The sequence below is a fragment of the Callospermophilus lateralis genome, chromosome 5 (genome assembly GCF_048772815.1).
Source record: "Callospermophilus lateralis isolate mCalLat2 chromosome 5, mCalLat2.hap1, whole genome shotgun sequence".
NCBI classification, from domain to species: Eukaryota; Metazoa; Chordata; class Mammalia; order Rodentia; family Sciuridae; genus Callospermophilus; species Callospermophilus lateralis.
This window is the reverse complement of record NC_135309.1, coordinates 156,571,059-156,589,259: the sequence shown is the minus strand read 5'-3', so window position 1 is coordinate 156,589,259 and position 18,201 is coordinate 156,571,059. Positions and strand designations below refer to the sequence as shown.

Below are 18,201 nucleotides of genomic sequence, written 5' to 3'. Positions count from 1 at the left end.
TTCTTATTTAAAGTTGGAGGAAAACATATCATTTGTAAGGCTGTCCTGAGGATTAAGGAATGATTGGAATTGTTAAGGAGGGTTTTTACCCCATAAAGCACTCTAGTGATATTATTTATGGATTTTTAAACAGTACTGTTAAGGTGACAGTCCAACAGCTTCCTCCAAATGAGGCAGATGAGGAATCCAGGATCCTAAGAACCAGGGGCAATCTGAGTAAACTGCAGGGACAAAATGTACTCAACCGGCCAGTGACAGCTGTCCAAGAGAAAAGACAGTCTTCGGTTTGACAAAATAATTGAGAAGCTGTTTTCCCTTGGCAGAAACATCACAGATACCCACGCTGGAAAACGAGTAGGCATGTGGCTCTAACCAAGGGACAAGTCTCACATGGAAAGGGGTGGCCATGCCGTGGCTTCATCTCTGCCATTTATCCCATGAGGGACCAGCAGAGTGGAAAGGTCCCTTGCCTTGGTGACAATGAGCACTGGATGGGTCTCAGCTCAGCAGCGAGGGAAGGGCCAGTCCCTCATTCATCACTCGCTCATTTATTTAGCAGCTACTTACCAGGAGTCTACAAGATGCCAGACATTGTTGCAGTGAAAGGGATTCTACAGTAATAAAGATGTGAGTCTCTCATGCTTGAGAAGGCAGCTGGTGGAGCACCTGGTTCCAACACTAGTCCACAGGCAAGGACGACATTCCAAATCATGACAAGGACTGAGCAGAAGCCCAGGGTGCCTTGGAAATGCCTCAAGGCCACACTGATTTACATGGGGGCAAACTGGCAAGGAAAGTATCTCTGAAGAGGGATTATTTAAGCTGATATAAAGGTAAAGAGGTGGGAATAAAGTTCTCGGCATGGTGCGAGTCATGTGTGGGCATCCAGAGGCTGAAATGATCTCACTGATGGAGATTCCTCAGGAAACTTGGAATGGAACCGCCATTTGACCCAGTTATCCCACTCCTCAGTTTATAACCAAAGGACACAGTCACATCAATGTTTATAGCAGCTCAACTCATAATAGCTAAACTACAGAACCAACTTAGGTATCTTTCAACAGATGAATGGATAAAGAAAATGTGGTATATATACACAATGGAATATTACTCAACCTTAAAGAATTATAAAATGATGGCATTTTCTGGTAAATGGATGGAGCTAGTGAATTATCATGCTAGGCAAAATAAGCCAGTCCCCCCCAAACCAAAGACTGAATGTTTTCTCTGATATGTGGATGTTAATTTACAATAAGTGTGGGAGCTAGGGAAAAACAGAGGTACTTTGGATTAGATAGAGGGGAGAGAAGGAAAGGGAGGGGCCATGGGGTTAGGAAGAATAGTAGAATGAATTGGACATTATTACCCTAGGTACTATCATTACACAACTGGTGTGAGTCCACAATCATGTACAACAAGAAAAATGAGAAGTTATACTCCATTTATGTATGATTGTCAAAGTGCATTCTATGTTATGTATAACTAATAGGAACAAATTTAAAAAATAGCAAAAAAAAAAAAAATCTTACTGCATAGAGCAGAGGTGATGGGCCACTATTGCAAACATGGATTCAGGGTGAGTGACATCAAGGCCATTGTCCCAATAATCTACTAAACAGGGCAAAACCCTTCTCTGGTATGAAGATAAATGAAAAGGAAGATAATGAATGAAAAAGAAGAGTCTGAACTCAAGGACATAATGGAGGTGGTCACACCAGAGAGTATACAGAAGAGCTGTGGAAAACAGTTTGGTGGTTACTTGAGATGCTCTTCGGAGAGTTACATACGGTCCAGCAACTCTGCTCCTCATTAACTACCCAGGCGAACTGAAGACAAGTACCTATATGCATGTTAATAATACACTATTCACAGTGGCCAAAGAGTGGACACAGGCCAATGTCCGTCAATGAATGAGCAGATACATAAAATGTGGTACATCCAAACAACGGCCTATTATTCAGCCATAAAAAAGAGTGAGGTGCTGAAGCATATTACAATATGGATGAATCTTGAATACACTGTTATACCTGAAAAAAGCCAGTCAAAGGCCTTAGATGTTGTGACTCTATTCATATGAAATACGCAGAACACGTAGTTTCATAGAGATACTGCACACATTGGTAATTGCCAGGGTCTAGGGGAAAGGATATGGTGGTAACTACTTAGTGGCTCTGGGGGTTTCTTGGGGGTGATGAATATCTTTTGGAATCAGATAAAGGTGGTTTGTACTACCTTTTAATGTGCTACTTTTCTTTGATTTGTTCACTTAAAAATGGTTAGTTTTATGTTGTGTGAATTTCATCTAAATTTTTTATTTTTAATTAAAAAAATAATATGAAGGGGAGAAATTGCTAAGGGGAGGGGTTTGTGATAGAACCCAAACAGGCGTCCACTAGGCAGAGAGTCGCCTTGTTGCTGTCAGTCAGATTTGCCCACAGGCCAGGATAATCTGATCTCCATGGTTCATTGTGCTCCTTGGCCTTTGACTTCTTCTACATAAAGTCTTCGTAGCTCAGTAAGTTTCTAAAGAGAGAGGAGGAAGCCCGAGAGGCGAGACATAAGGGACCCTTCTCTCCAACAGCATCCCTGTCCACAGCGGCCATCTGGACACTCTGGCACCGTTATTTGCAGTTTTCGTATCTTTGGGACCTGTGTGGGAGGATCTCAGCCTGCAGAGCATCCTGGCTGGTGCTTGAGAGGAAACAAGAGGATAAGCTGTCTCAATAATCTCCCCTCAAATAGGAATAAGCCCTGGAAAGTCCTAATAAACTCCGGCATCGGTTCTTTGTAAGCCTATTACCGCAGGTCCGGCTGAGGACATTCCGCTCCATCTGATTTAGGAAGTGCCAGCCTCTTAATCTATTTCAGCTGCTTAGGAGTGACAGGGGTCAAGGACAAATGACATTTAATCATGTTTGCTAGCCAGGATGACAGTGCTGCCTGGAGAGGAGAAATAAGTAAAGTTCCTTTCTCTTCTAGAAAGAAGCTTATCAGCACTGCCTTCATACACGTTGAGGGGAAAGACTGCCCTTCAGGCCCAGCCAGATTCTGAGCAAAGGACTAAGTCCATCTCCTCCAGAAAGCGTGAACACTCACTTAATGTGACAGGTCACACACCACGCCTCCTGGCAGGCCTTCAAAGGACATGCTTTTTGTTCTGATTTGAAATAATTATGTTTTGCAGTAAGCTTCATTTGCTCCCACCGCCTGACCCAAACCTGTGCACAAAAGAGAGGTACAAGAGCATTAAATTCCAGACCTGGTGACAACACTCATTTGGCAGAATCCTTGTTTGTTTATATAAATTAGCCTGCAATTAGCAATTACATTGTAGGTCCCAATTAAGGTCAGGCTAAATGCAGCCCCAGGAAGAACAATGCTCTGGACATGAAAGTCCAGATAGGACTATTATGGAGAATTATGGGGGATGATTAATCAGCTTGCCTGTTCCTGGGTATGGCCATTCTCACATAAAAATCTTTGTGCAAACACAGCTACTTTTTGGTAACAAGTTACCTTAAGAGAAAAGTAATTAGTTGTAGGGATTTATTAACTCCCATCAGTGCATCCATAGCACATCTTCCTTGCTGGTTTAGAGCCTGTTAATGGGGAATAATGATGTGTCTGTACCTCTATGGAACAATAATGCAGGACGTGGGGTTAATCTGAACTCCTGGCACATCTGTCCTTTCACTTAGCAGACTGAACAACTGAAAAATGAATTTATGACACAGAGAAACACAGTGTCCTGACAGCCCAGGGTTGAGGGCTGTCAACTCATTTGCACACATTATTACTAAATGTTGCTTCTTTGCTTAAAGCTTTCCCAGGCAAGTACATGCAGACTGAGCATGCAACCTGGGCAGGGCTGTCCTCCCCGTGGCTCTTCTACTGCAGGAAAACTTTTAAATTGGTATTTCCAGAGACTCCAGTCGGTTCAGAACAAGAACTCTAGATAAGAATGGAGGAATAAGGATCCCTATGTTCAGGAGCTTCCTGTTTCCAGAATGAGCAGCTTTGTATGAGATGATGATGAGTCCATCACAGAAACGCATCCTGGGCTCATCAGGCCAGGCAGGAACCCAGTGCAGGAGCCCCAGCTCACCCCAAGGCACCTCTGCTTCCTGTGAAATCCCCATCCACCATCAGCAGTCATGTTCCGAGACCCCACACCTTTCTTCTCCACTTCAGAGCTACAAAGGCTGATTGAGAGAAACCCAGAACCCGAGGGACCTAGGGAACCAGACTTGCTGATCAGCCTTTGCCCCGCAGAAATCCATTAAAGGCCCAGTATAACTCCTGTGGACATGAGGAAGTCATTAACCCTGGAAGGGGGCCCATGAAGACAGAATGGCACCTGGAGACTTTCTACTCTTTTATTCCAAATATCCTGCGTCAACTAAGGAACAATACAAAATCTTCTTGGTTAATTAAGGGTCCACCAGACTCAAGAAAAAGACCATGAAGGGGCAAAGAATGATCCTGTTTCCAGAATGAGCAGCTTTGTACAAGATGATCAAGCGATGCACGTAGCATGAACTTGAGCATCCAGTTCTTCACTCTGCATCTACCAGACGCTGGGCGGGAATCTCTGAACTGGTGCTTGCTGAATGCCTTCTGTGGCTCCCATGGCTCATGTTTCTTTTCCTCCAAGAGGACTCACACCTGCAAGCTGAGGACTTCCATCTGCGTTTGATGGAGGGCACTCCACCTGCAGTCTGCTATCTGTTCACTGCAATCACCTCATTGATTGTTTTGTCCCAAATCTGGTAAATGACTTTGCTATTTTGTTTATTTATTTTAGTTGGTGCATTAAAATTAGACATTAGAATAGTGAATTCACTGCATCATATTTGTACATGAACATAACAGAATCTGATCAATACCTTCACTTTTTTATTTTAAAAATAATGCCACTCTGATCAGGGAAAAGAGAAATGGCATGAAAATAGGTTAAAAGACTGCAGAGGCTTAGTATGTAGGCTATTAGTGAAACTGGCAAGACATTCTTCTTTAATTTATGGTTAATAGACTAATTTCTTTGCTTCTCCTCCATGGAAGCTACTCTTTATGCAATGAAATATGATTTGGGCGACAGCAGGAAGAAAAATTATATTTCTAATAAGAAGAAGTTATAAAGAATTTTAGGAATGAATCGGCTTTATATTTATCCGGGGTCTAACATCCTGTAAACCAATGTTTTATAGGAAAAAATGTTAAACATTAAGGTATACCAATTGAGAATTAGCTAAACTTTTCATTGAAAGTTTTTTTAAAGGAAGTCATTCGTTCATACTAAGGGAAAGATCTAAATATTCACATTCTGATAGGAAAAATGAGAATTCACAGCAAAAAGATGAAATTTAATATCTGTTCTTCATTTCTTAAAAAAGCCCATATTTACAAATTATAGAATAAATAATATAAAACAAATTTTAGTTAGAGCCTGTAAGTTTTCATAATTAAGTAGATTAAATTTGCAGAAATAAGTTATAGAAACTTTAAGATGGACTAGTTTGATGGATGTTTTATATTCATCATTTATATTTAAGGTAAAATCATTATATTCATTTTTCTAGCTTGGAGGAAAAAACATAACATTTAGGAAGAAATGATCCCTATTACTCTTCCAGGAAATGTAAATGCCAGAAAGAACTTTGCACAAATCTAGTAGTCTTTTTTGGGGGGATAGGAAGATCTTTCGAAGACTTGGAAAAAAAAAAGAAATCCTTTCGTACTTTTCATAATGGAAAGGATAGGAGATATAAAATCCTGAAGATGGAAAGCTCAGGAGCTCTAAGACATGGATTTTAAACTAGTTAAAGGCAAAAAAACTTTTTTCTGTGGAAAAAAAAAATGTGTCAGTAAGAAGAAGTTGATGAGCCATGGAAATTAAACAATATTATTATCCCCTGAGGCACTAATTTGGGAAAACACTCCAACTTGCCCGCTCTAGGGCAGCTAGGTGTGGACCTACACATCAGACCGTCTTATTTTAATGATGTTCTTCAGGGCTTCCAACAACAAATTCCATGGATTCATCCTCTCTCCATCCCCTGCAGCACCTACCACAGGGCCTGGCACAGGGGAGGGGTCTGAAAGAATGTACTCCAAGAGAACCAAATGTTGGTTCAGACAACTCACGTTTATACTATATCCAGTAGCTTCCTGATGATAACGTAGCATTTTATAAGCTTAGTGTGTACAGAAGGGAAGTGCTATCAAAAGGTTATCTGATGTGTCACCCAATGAAAACACACCGCTCAGATCACGGATTGCAGGAGTGCCACTGACGGACGGGCCCTGGCTGCTGCACCATGAAGTCCATTCCCAGGCCTTCTTTTATGCTAGGGCTTCCTCTCCCCTGTGTGCCCCCAGCCACAGAGGAGATCAGCAGCAGTGGACTTGTTCCTGGGAGATATGGTCCATTTGAAGGGTGGCTGGGCTCAAGAACTCTCTGATTGTCTTGATGAATTCTGCTTAAGTCTAAGACATTCCACTGCCTGCTCACCTGCCCTTCCTTCCTTTCCTTCCTTGTGTTATGGTTGGAATACGAGTGTTTCCCCTGTTAATGAAGGAATGTTCAGGGGTGAAACAGTTAGACTATGCAAGCTGTCATCCAGTGAGTGGACGAGTTCATTTGACAGACTGATAATCTACAAGGACTCGCTGGGTTAGTAACTGAAGGCAGGGAGGGCATGACTCAAGGAGGTGGCTCACTGGGGACATGCCTTTGGGGGTTACATCTTGTCCCCCAGCTCCTCCTCCTCTCTCTCTGCTTACTGGACACCATGAGCTGAGCAGCTTTCCTCTGTTATGTCCTTCTGCCAGGATGCCCCCCTTACCTAAGGCCCACAGCAATGGAGCTGACCGATCAAGGGGTGAACCTCTGAAACTGTGAGTTCAAAATAAATTTTTCCTCTTCTAAGTTGTTCTTCGTCAGTGTTTCAGTCACAGTGATGAACACCTAACCAACACACCTTCCTTTCCTTCCTTCCCCTCTCCCTTCCTTTCTTCCTTCCTTGTCTCTTTAACTTGGGGTCAGACCTGAGCCATAGTTTGTTGGTTCTCCTAGTTCCTTTGGTTCCCTCCCATTTTCCTCTCAGGTGTTTTCCCTAAGAAAATTTCTTTCATCGACTGCCAATTCCAACTTGGTGTTTAGACCCAAGATCTGGACTGAGCCTCACATCTGCCCTCACTGTAAACAAACGCAGATGCACGTCCTTGGGGGCATCGCCTGGTCTCTGTCTTGTGGAACACAGCAGAATGGCAGGGACCTAAAGGCGTCATCATGCAATCTGGGCTTTATATGCATCCTTCTTTCACCTGCAAGCTGTATGTCTCGGGGAAGTTATGCTTATTCTATGAGCATCAGCTTCTGGATCTGTAAACAGGATCAGAATTCCTGCCTCACAGGATTATTGGGACAGTTGCATTAGGCAGCATGCATATTATAGAAACATCAGAATGGGCTTCTAGAAGGGGCTTTGTCAGAAATGAATTTCCTCCTGATGGTCTTGCGGTTTCAAGGTCCAGTATTACACCAGTCAGGCCACAGCTGGGCCCCAGAGCCATGGCACTCCCTGGGGAGAACCCACTTGGGGACACTGATTATCAACGGGGATGCCCACTTGGGTATATCTCTTCTGCATCCTCACTTAGAGAATGTCTGGGGTCAGCTAGCAAATACCCCAACTGGGCTTGCAGTTTCTTTGTCCCCTTATGAAGGTCTGCAGGCCAAACCTTTATTCACAGGCAGGAAACTGGGGTCAAGATAAAGCTGCCACGTTTCCTTCGGGACACTGGACACAATGCTGCAAAACTGGGGTGCAAATGCAGACCACCTGATTCTTAATTGGAGGTAATTTTATTTACTCTTTGATTCATCAATTAGAATTGAGGATGAATATGTACAGAGATTTTCTGAATGTCATATTTTATCACTAAATCAAACTACTGATTTCATCAGTTAACTATGCAAAAAAAAAAAAGCCCATTACTCATTAATCGGCCTTTATAGTCGTACATATAGGGACTTTTCTGAAAGCCCCTCATACAGGAACTTTCGTGACAGTGTCAGCTTATGTAGGGAACATTTTCTATAGATTACTTTTATGATCACTTCCATCTGGAAATAGAGACCAATAATATTAGCTTTTTTTAAAGTTAGAGAATAAGTATGATTTTTATTTATATTGCACATGAATCAAATATGCTTCATACTGGTCAATGTGACCTTGCCATAAGAATGTTTCATTTATTAAAAATTATTTCCCAGAGTGAAAACAAACAGGGAAACCCACTATGAGAGCTTCAGGCTGAATTTATCTCCCTAGAATTCATACTCGAGGTCCTCACCTGAAGTCCTTCAAAATGCGACTGCATTTGAAGACTAGGTCTTTAAAGAAGAAACAATTTTTGAAGTCTTTAGCAATGGTATTAATTCAACTTGACTGGAATCCTTACAAGAAGAGAAAATGTGGACACGTACTCAGAAAGAAAGCCATGGGAAGACACAGGGAGAAGCCAGAAAGCTACAGGTAAGGACAAGGACCTCAGAGAACCAACCCTGATGATCATGACTCAGATGCCTGGCCTCCACATCCTTTGCAGACATCTCTGTCACTCAAGCCACCCTGTCCTCGGGACTCTGTCATGTCAACTGAGCAACCTGATGCAAGTAGAGACCACCACCCCCTATTGGCTGGGCTTGGGGTCAGTGAGCTAGGCATGCTGGGGAGGTGCAAGCCCTGTCCCCAGTGGGGCTGCTCTGGTGGGTGCCAACCAGTTGGATGAGTTCTTAAGACCCCTGCTCATGTCCCCAGTGAATTCTGTTCCCTCCTCAGTAGACGACCTTCACTGTTGAGTCTTGACTCTAGGAAACAAGATACTCTGATCATATTAAACATGGAGAATGCCCATAAAGAACTTCTTCTGCTTTACAGAGAGGGTGTGGGAGATGGGGAGGGGTGGGGCAAGGGGTGAGTGTCTCCTCTGTTCTCGAACCACAGAGACCAAGTCTTTTCCCTTCCAGAGACCCTGGACAGAGAGTACCCCAGGCAGAGCTGCACACCCTTGGCCTGGTGGAGACTGGGGTAAGCCAGTCCACAGCTCATCACACAGTACTTTAAAAACACTTTTAAGACTCTTTTTGAATAGACGAAAAACACTGGCAATAACCTGACCTTAACACAAAAATAGTACTATTTCCCCTTCTTAGTCATGGCTAATGCAAGAGTAAACCAGATAAAATAAATGTCCTTGGAGCATTCCAGCTAGAGCGTGATTATCATTAGCATTACTTTATGATGGGGTTTTCTCAAGGTCACTCTAGAATTAGTGGCACTGTGGGACTGAGCACTCATCCATTATATGGGTTAAAATGACTAATTGAGGGTCTGAGTTTAATTATACTCATAAGCACAGGCACAGTGCAGCTCCTTTGATGGCTTAATAACATTCTTGTGTACACAAAGATAGATGGAAAAAATTAGGGTTGTATATTGTTGTCCTTTAGGACAAGACGCTGAAGTGGGAATAGAATAATAAAAATAAATAAACGACTCAGGGGCACCAGGAAATGAGCTGGGGAAGCTAGCAAACCCAGCCTTGTGCACATGCTCGGGCTGGAGATAAAGTCCCAAGTACCCATGACTAAATACAGTGCAGCTATACAGTAACGTAGATCTGAGTTTCTTATTGAGCTGCCTCCTAGATTAACAGGAAAAAGAGGATGCTAGCAAGGCTTTACCTGCAGCTCACTCTGAAATGATGATAATGGCCACGACAGGGATCTTTAGAGTATTGATTTGTGATATTTTCAGTGGGAAATGCAGCCATGTTTCACAGTAAGTCCAGAAAGCATTCATTCTGTACACAGATGCTGGAGTTACTTCCAGAAATGACACTTATATCATGTCATGCTACCTGTGTAAGGATGCAGAATAACTTTTGGCTGTTAGATAAATCCAAGTCACCTTGAGAAGCTGGCTTGAAGTCCAGAGAATAAGAGCAGGGCAGAACATACAGAAGTTAGATACAGTGTGGGGAGACCCTTATTGAATGGTCATTCAGTCAAGAGGTTGGATGGAACCTTCTTCAGCTGAGGTGAACATATCCGGGCTTGAAGAACTCAGTCCTGCTCACACATGCTGCTTTGTTTTTATCTGAGCCATGGAAGAGAATGGCCTGTGTTTGTACACAGGTCCCTGCCTGGGTTGTTTGTCCCCATGTGTGGGCACTATTTGGGGACAGGCTGTGTCTCTTCTCTGAGTTATTTACTCATTTTTCTCCCTGTGCTGTGTCCACAGGTGACTACCTGGTTTTGTAGGTGTCTCTCCATTTCTTCCTGGGGTGATGTGTTCCTTTCCTGGGGATGCCAGTACAAAGCATCACAAAATCCATGGCTGAGGGCAACAGAAATGTATTCCTTTAGAGTTCTGGAGTCTAGAACTCCAGAATCAAGATGTTGGTGGGGTCATGTTGCCTCTAAAGGGCCTACGGGAGGATCCCATCCTTCTTCCTAGTTTATGGAAGCCTTCAGCAATCCCTGGCCTCCTTGGCTTGCCACTCCATCCCACCAGCCTCTGCCTCTGTCTTCACTTCTCCCTTCCTCCTGTACATCTCGCTGTGTGGCTCTTCTCTTCTTGCAAGGACAAGTACAACCTGATATTAACTATGTCTCCAAAGGCCCTATTTCCACATAAGGTCACAAGCTGACGTTACGGGTGGACATGAATTTTGGTGGGACATTTTCAGCTCACCACACCTCAGCTGACATGAACTTGTCCAGAGGCAGAGCCCATCTGACCTCACTCATCAGTGTTCAGACGGGGTGGTCAATTACGTGTTTTCAGTTGAAGGTGATGTTGGTGCTGGCCAAAGGTTAACAGATACATCTGATTACACTGCGTGCAACAAAATAGTCATGAGTACAAAACTAAATCCATTTCAAGATCTGCACAGCCTGACAGGCTATCTGAAGTCCTTTCACCAGAAGAATTCTTAATCATAAAATGAAGAAGAACAGATTAGCAATATCCTTCATATACATGTCTTCAATCTTTTTAACTATTTGCTACATTTATTTTGAACCATATTTTTATTTTTATTTTGGTGGTGGTGGGGGGTACCAGAGGCAGTCAACCACTGAGACACATCCCCAGGCCTATTTTGTATTTTATTTAGAGACAGAGTCTCACTGAGTTGCTTAGCGCCTCACTGTTACTGAAGCTGGTTTTGAACTTGCAATTCTCCTGCCTCAGCCTCACGAGCTGCTGGGATTACGGCATGCGCCACTACACCAGGCTGAACCATATTTTTAAATATCAGACATTAAAGTTTGAACCAGGCAGATTTGGAGAAAAAGACACAATGAGAGAAGGAGAAGAAATGAGGAAGGTGAGCATGAGTTGGGGCACAGCAGAGGATGAAGCCCTTCCTGTCCTGCTCCTGATCTCACAACGCTAACACCCATTCCCTCCCACAAGCCGGCCAACATCACTCTCTTCAACCCACTTCTCCAACAAAATGTAAGAGATTATTTTTTTCATTTCTGTCCTCTTTCCTCAGTGACAGATAGATACTTCAGGAACAAATAGATAGATCTGCTTGAGAAAAAATCCATTTCCTACTACAAAATGAATTTTAAATGGAAGAGGACTAAGGGCATCCACTGTTCATTTTCTATTTGCTGTGTGCTTAAGCTTTTGCTGTGTCAACATGCCAGGACTTTTCCAAGAAGGTGTCCCCTGCCTCTTAGGGAAGGCGGGAGCAAGTGGTTCCTCTCTCTAGAAGGTACCCTGAAGCTGGCTCCTTCCCCAGGCAGGGTCTGGAGCCACTGCCACGGATGCTGGACCACGCCCACTGCCCAAGAGACAGCACAAGACAGTGGACAAGTCTCCCGAGATTGGAGCCCATAAAGGCAGGATGACATCAGCCTCTCAGCTCCATATGACAGAGGCACAGACTTATCTCTCTCGCTCAGATTTCCCTTTGCTGAGCAATTTTTTTTTTTTTTTGGACATTTAGGAGCAGTGCAATTTGCATTCATAAAATTGTATTTTCTTTCTGAAAAACAATATAAAATGTGATCTCTTTACAGCAGCTGCTTAAATCTTTAACCTTGGCTTCTCACCCAAGATGACATAACATGTATGAATTGTTTAGGAACAAAAATCAAGAGTAATGATTTGTAATGGTGAAGTGATAGATCTTCTCTACCATATGCTCCTACTGGACTGGTAAGCTACACTGGCTTAGGAAATATTATCCCGGAAAGAGTTCTATTTTCTTTTATATTTTATTTTCTTCATCTATTCCTGAACCTATAGTTAATAGAAACAAGCCCCAAATATCAACTTATCTTAAAGTTATCCAATGATGGAGGAGTCTGAGTACTGTAAAAATCATGTCAATGTCATTGTCTAGGATATTCCTTAAAAACAGCCTTATCTTAAAGAAAAGAAAAGGCAACTATAACTGTCTAAATGAAGATTCAAGATTGGGCTAAGAGACTAACTCTGTCCAAGCCACTTGCCACTCTATACTTAAATTCTGTCTTATTCTGTTCTCTGTTAGTACAAAAAAGAATTGATTCTGGGTACTTTATTAAAAAAGGGGGTGGGATTATTTAGGTCAGAGTTTTGGAGACTGCCAGTCCAGGACTGGCCAGTCCCATCTGTTCAGCTCTGGTCAGGGCCTCCTGGCAGGGATGCTACAAAGGCAGGAGTGTGTACGGGAGAGATCATGTGGCAAAACGAGAAGCCACAGAGATTCGTGGACCAGGATCAGTCTTTTAACAACAATCAGTTTCAAAGGAACTAACCAGGTATCCCCCCACCCCATCAATCCCTTCCCACCAGACCCCGTCTCTGAAAGGCTCCACCAGCTCTCCTCCTCAACACACTGAGGAACAGGCACAGCAGCTCTGGGGGACAAGTCAATTCAGACCACAGCAAGGCATTAGTGGAGGGAAATGGAAAGGAAGGAACTGGGGAGAGGAAGAAACCAATTGGCTTTTTAAAGCAAAAGGATGCTGGCCAAGTAGAGGCCACCCAGTAGGTGGCTTGACTATATTTGGATCAAAACTTTCAGGTCCTTGGAAGGCAGAGATTCTATAAATAATAATGATCGTTGAAGGTTGACTTAAGAGTCTAGTCTCTATGGACAATGCACCTCAGAATTCCTGGACTTCTCCCGGGCTGTACCAGACCATGCCAGCTGCTCTTTCTGGCCATGATGCTTTCCCTTGCACCCACTGGGGCAGTCTTCTCCATGCCTGGCCCAACATCACCTGATCCTCGAGGTCATTTTTGCCCACGCCTGGCTGAATTTGTGACTCCTGTGGCAGTTTTCCTTCTGTGCTACCCTAACCGTGGAGTCAGCCTGAGAGTAGGACACCACCTTAGGGCTGACTGTATGGACGGCCCTTCTTCCACTAGGCACGAGTTTCTAAAGTGCAAGAGCTGCTGTGTTGACCACTTGTCTCCTGTCTATTTCCCAAGGCACACACTAAGTGTTGGGCAAATGCTTATAAGATAAAACTACTGTAAAAGCAAAAACAGCCTAGGAAGGATTTTTTTAAAAAATGTGAATAAAGATCTAGGAGTTTCTAGAAAAAGCAAGAATGTAAATAAACTCATACTAAAACCTAAAATCTTCTATCGTGATGTAGGCATTTGCACCTATTTGGGTATATTGTCAACATTATTTCTCAATAAACGGAAGAACAAATTCCTTGAAACTTTACATCCACTCACACTTTGATAACTTAATTTTGGCCTCCTCCAGGGCTGCTTTCTTCCTCTCCCAGTCAAACCTGATCATCAATGTGAGATGATTCATACACACATTCAAACAAGAGAGGAGCCCCAGGCATGGTGATGCACACCTGTGATCCCAGTGGCTCGGGAGGCTGAGGCAGGAGGATCCAGGTTCAAAGCCAGCCTCAGCAACTGAGAGAGCCCCTATGCAACTCATCAAGACTCTGTCTCTAATAAAATATAAAAATAGGTCTGTGGATGTAGCTCAGTGGGTAAGCACCCTGGGTTCAATCCCCTGTACCCAAACACACAACAACGACAAAGAACAAAGACAAATAAGAGAGGCGAAATCATACTGCTTTTTGTAGGAGTATGGAAGTTTAATGAATTAAGGGAGAAGTTCAAGTTCCACTGATCTTGATGAGTTTTGGTTTGTTACTTGCCTGATAAACCCAGAAACATGGGAAATCACAAGCCCTGGTTGCATCTTGGCTAAGGAAACCTGCTCTGGCTACAACAAACTCTTTCCGAACCAAATGCTCTCTTCTCTTGCTTCCTGTGTTGCTACCACTTCTAGCCAGCAGCAAAAGCCGAAGCTCTGAGTGAGCAGAGAAGGATGGAGAGTCTCCTGAGCCTGACCTATCCTTGTTCTCACCTCACCCTCAGCCAAGGGCTTACAAAGGGGGCCCTTGTCACGCACCAGTCTAGCTTCTTCAGCTACTTTTTCATGACAGTGCTACACGTGTATGCTCTTAATGGCAGCACCCCAAGCCTTCTGTCAGACATCAAGAAGAAATAATCATGCTCCTGTAGGACTCAGATTTCAACTGATAGAGCTAACTAGCTCTTTACTCTTCTGCCATTGAGTCTGAGACACACAGACGTCGTTAGGAACCATGACAGGCTTGGTAAGTCAGGGGCAGCAGGGAGGGAAAAACTAATCATAATAAGTGGAAATAACTGATCTAGAAAGATCAGCCATGAAAGGTGGGAATGCCTGCAGCTTGAGCTTTGGAAGAGTTACGTTTCTCCCGGTGAGGCAAGAGGTTTCTGAAGGGTAACAATTGAAGAAGTCATAAAATTAATGCCACAATGAAGGTATTTTGGAAAACTGTAAATTTGGCTTACATTAGAGATCACCCATGTCAAAAATTCAAGAATTTGTGACCTGGAAGAAAAGCAAAATTGTTAGAGGGTCCCCACTGGTGTGAATGTGTGGAGATACACATGGAGCCTGTCTCTTTATCTCACATTCTGCATACACAGTCACACAGAGACCCCTCTCAAGACTAGGCTGAGAGTGTTATTATGAATATTCATGACATGACAATTATTAATGTCACTGAGGTGATTTCATTCCTGCTCGGCACAGACAAGTTTTTATACCTAGAAACTGAATAAGTGTTAAGAGAAATGGCAGCTTTGCACCAGCCCAGCGAAAGCAACTCTGTATATTTTAGTCTTGAAATATGGATCATTTGACGAGGTGCTTTTAATCACCCCCTCCTGGCCCCCATCCCATGATCAACCTCATCCTGGGGAGATTTCCAGCTTTGACACAAAATGCAACATCCTTGGAGCTCAGGTTTCAGAGTTTGTGACTGTATCTTGATTATTACTTTCTTTCCTAGGAGTCAAAATTAAACAAGGCATAAAGAGGCTCTAAGAAGTCTCAGTAGATTTCTGGGGGATGATTTTGTAAAAATGCTTTGGGAGAGAATTACCACATATTTACAACTTCTATGATTTAAAAAAAAAGCATTTAACACAACAGGTCTTATGAAACAGCTCTTTCTAAGAACCACAGATTTGCACATCACACAGAGAATTGAAAAACAAAAACAAAACCAGCTACAGGTGATAGTTAAGTAGACCATGGCAGGTCTGTTGTCGACTCCCCAAGCAACTGGCCTGTCTGGTTATTCTACATGCATGATATTACATCAAAGGACCCAAAACTATTGTTTTCAATGAAAGTGACTTATATTTGGTTGGATAAAATATGTGTTTGGGGCCCTAGACTGAAAAGAATTATGTTAAATAAGTCAGACCCAGGTGTAGGTGCAGGGCAGTGGAAGATGCCTACACCAGTTCAGTGCAGGATTAAAAACTTTTGGTTAGCTTCTTATACTGCACTGGCACATCAACACTTATCTTTGCAGAACAATCCGACCCTTAGGAAGGCAGCAACAAAAGCTACAAGGAAGAGTGCCTGACCCAGGAGGACACAGGGAAGATGGCAGGAGCAGGCCCTCGTGCCGCGGGACTGACCTTAGGCACCCAGTGGCATTGCGCAGCACCTGTGATGAATGCAGCTGTATTTTCCGATCATCCTGAAGAGGTGAATTTTCCCAGCCTGAGTGGGGGATAATCACCGCGTTGGTCAATACTGCCAGGGCGTCCTGGATGATTGGCATTTTGAGTGCATCACACGACGAGAGGTTCCACAGGACTCCTGCAAGAGACACACAAGGAGAGAGTTGGTGGCTAACAGTGTTCTCACCTCGCAGTGTCTTCCTCTCTGGAGTGAAAGGCACCGGCAGGAAGGAGTGAGGCAGTGTGTGTGGGGGGTGTGTCTTAGAGCCCGATCCTAATTCTAGAGCACCCATTGGAACCTTCTAGAAGCGTGCTGTGAAAGACAGGTGAGCAGAACCGGGACGTGACTGTCTCTGTCTCATCATGAAGAACAACTAAGCTCCAGAGGGCTGGTTGAACTGCGGCTCTTACCCTGCTTCAGTGAACTTCTAATATGATGGACTCGAGCTTCCACCTTGAATCCAAGACCAAAGACGTGTGGAAGTTACTCAGAAGAGTCTGGAGGTCTTTGTTCTACCCAGCACCTCAGCCTGCCTGCCTGGCTGACCTCAGTCACCCGGCTTCTACACACCAGCAGCTGCCATTAGAGGGACACCTGGGACTCCAGCAGGGGACGGATGGCAATCAGCAGGTGGAGCAGTTTGAACATGGTGTCCCTGTGACAGCTTGGTCAGTGTTTCTCTGGAAGCAAGCTCATGAAGGACCTCCAGAATGTTCTTTCTTAAATGGTGACACAGGGAGCACCGAGGGCCTGCCTGCCGCGGGCAGAGAGGAGCAGTGATTAAGGTGGGCAGGGAGAAGAAAAATGGCAGACATGTGGAGCGTTTCAGGTTTTTAGATACATGTTTTCTAAAGACTGATTCCAGAGCAGGCCCACGGGCAACGCAGGTTATCACATCATTTGAAAATGCTTTTAAAATAATGGTTCTATTTTTTGCTCCGAACAGTTCACATAAAGGAAAAAAAAAAAAGAAACAGGACACTATTCTGTTCCCCGACTGATGAAAGCCTTTTGCTCCTGCAGCCTAAACAGGCATCAGCACTGCAGAGATGGGGATCAAACACTGTAGTTGTCTTTAGGAAAATGACTTCCGGCTTCAACAAACTCTCAATCTATTTTAACCAGATGAGATTTCGTTTTACCCACCATCTGATGAATGAAATATATAGAATGAACTTCGTTCTGAATTTTTTATTCGTTCCTTACACATGTGGAACCAACCAGTAATACAAATGTGACTGTTAATCATTAATTAAGCAACTATCACAGTGACTATAAAGTTCTATAAAAACATGACTGCAGAGATAAACCCCTTTAACTGTCTTTAGAAGTAACGTTTACTGGGAACTTCATCTAAGTGAATACAACAGAGATGAAATGGTTTTGGTGCCTGTGGTCCATGAATCAGTCCCATAAGGCCCGGGGTTACGGGGAGGGCAAATCTGGACTGCCTGTTTGGGTAAATAAAGTATTTTTATAACACAGCTGTGTCTGTTAATTTGTGTATCTTCTGTTTGCTTTTTGTCCTCAGAGGGAGAGTTCATTCTTTGTGACAGAGACTGTGTGGTCCACAAAGCCCAGTAAATACACTCCCCGGCCCTTCACAGAAAAGCTGTCCAACCCGTCTCAGTTCATCCACCACCCTCCATGGGCTCTATGAGCATGCTTGTACTGCCATCAGCATCCTGCCCTGAGTGGACAAAGGTGCTCAAGGGTGTAGAGAAGGTGCCCCCAAGACTTCATGATTTGGACTACTTCGAAATACCAGGAATATTAGTAGATGCATTTGTCGTTTTGAAAATACAGCATGGAGCTATTCATTCCCTTACTAAATCTTTTACAAATTTTAATCATCAAAATAATAAAAATGATCCTATTCATTCATTTTCAGTCTTGAAAAATATTTTAGGGTACTAATAATTGATTTTTTTCTGTTTTTTAAAAGCACGTTACAGAATAGCTAAAAGCACATTAAAGAGAAGTAAATTAGTAGCTACTATGGTGTTTGAAGGTATCTTTTAAGAATGTCATGTTAAAGCATTTGTGCATGTTCCTTCAAAGCAAGGAGATGGAAACATAACTTGAAAGATTCTCATTCTTAAATCCTGATTTGGAAATACT

The 18,201-nt window shown here is 43.3% G+C and overlaps 1 protein-coding gene across 2 annotated transcripts in view; it reads right to left on the bottom strand.

Annotated features, from left to right (window-relative positions):
* Positions 1-18,201, bottom strand: part of Ctnnd2 (catenin delta 2) — a 361,255-nt gene that overhangs the window by 156,095 nt on the left and 186,959 nt on the right. For both annotated transcript variants that reach the window (XM_076856215.2, XM_076856216.2), the window contains exon 5: positions 16,035-16,218. In XM_076856215.2, coding sequence (XP_076712330.1) covers positions 16,035-16,218 — 184 coding nt within the window. The remainder of the gene's footprint in view (positions 1-16,034; positions 16,219-18,201) is intronic.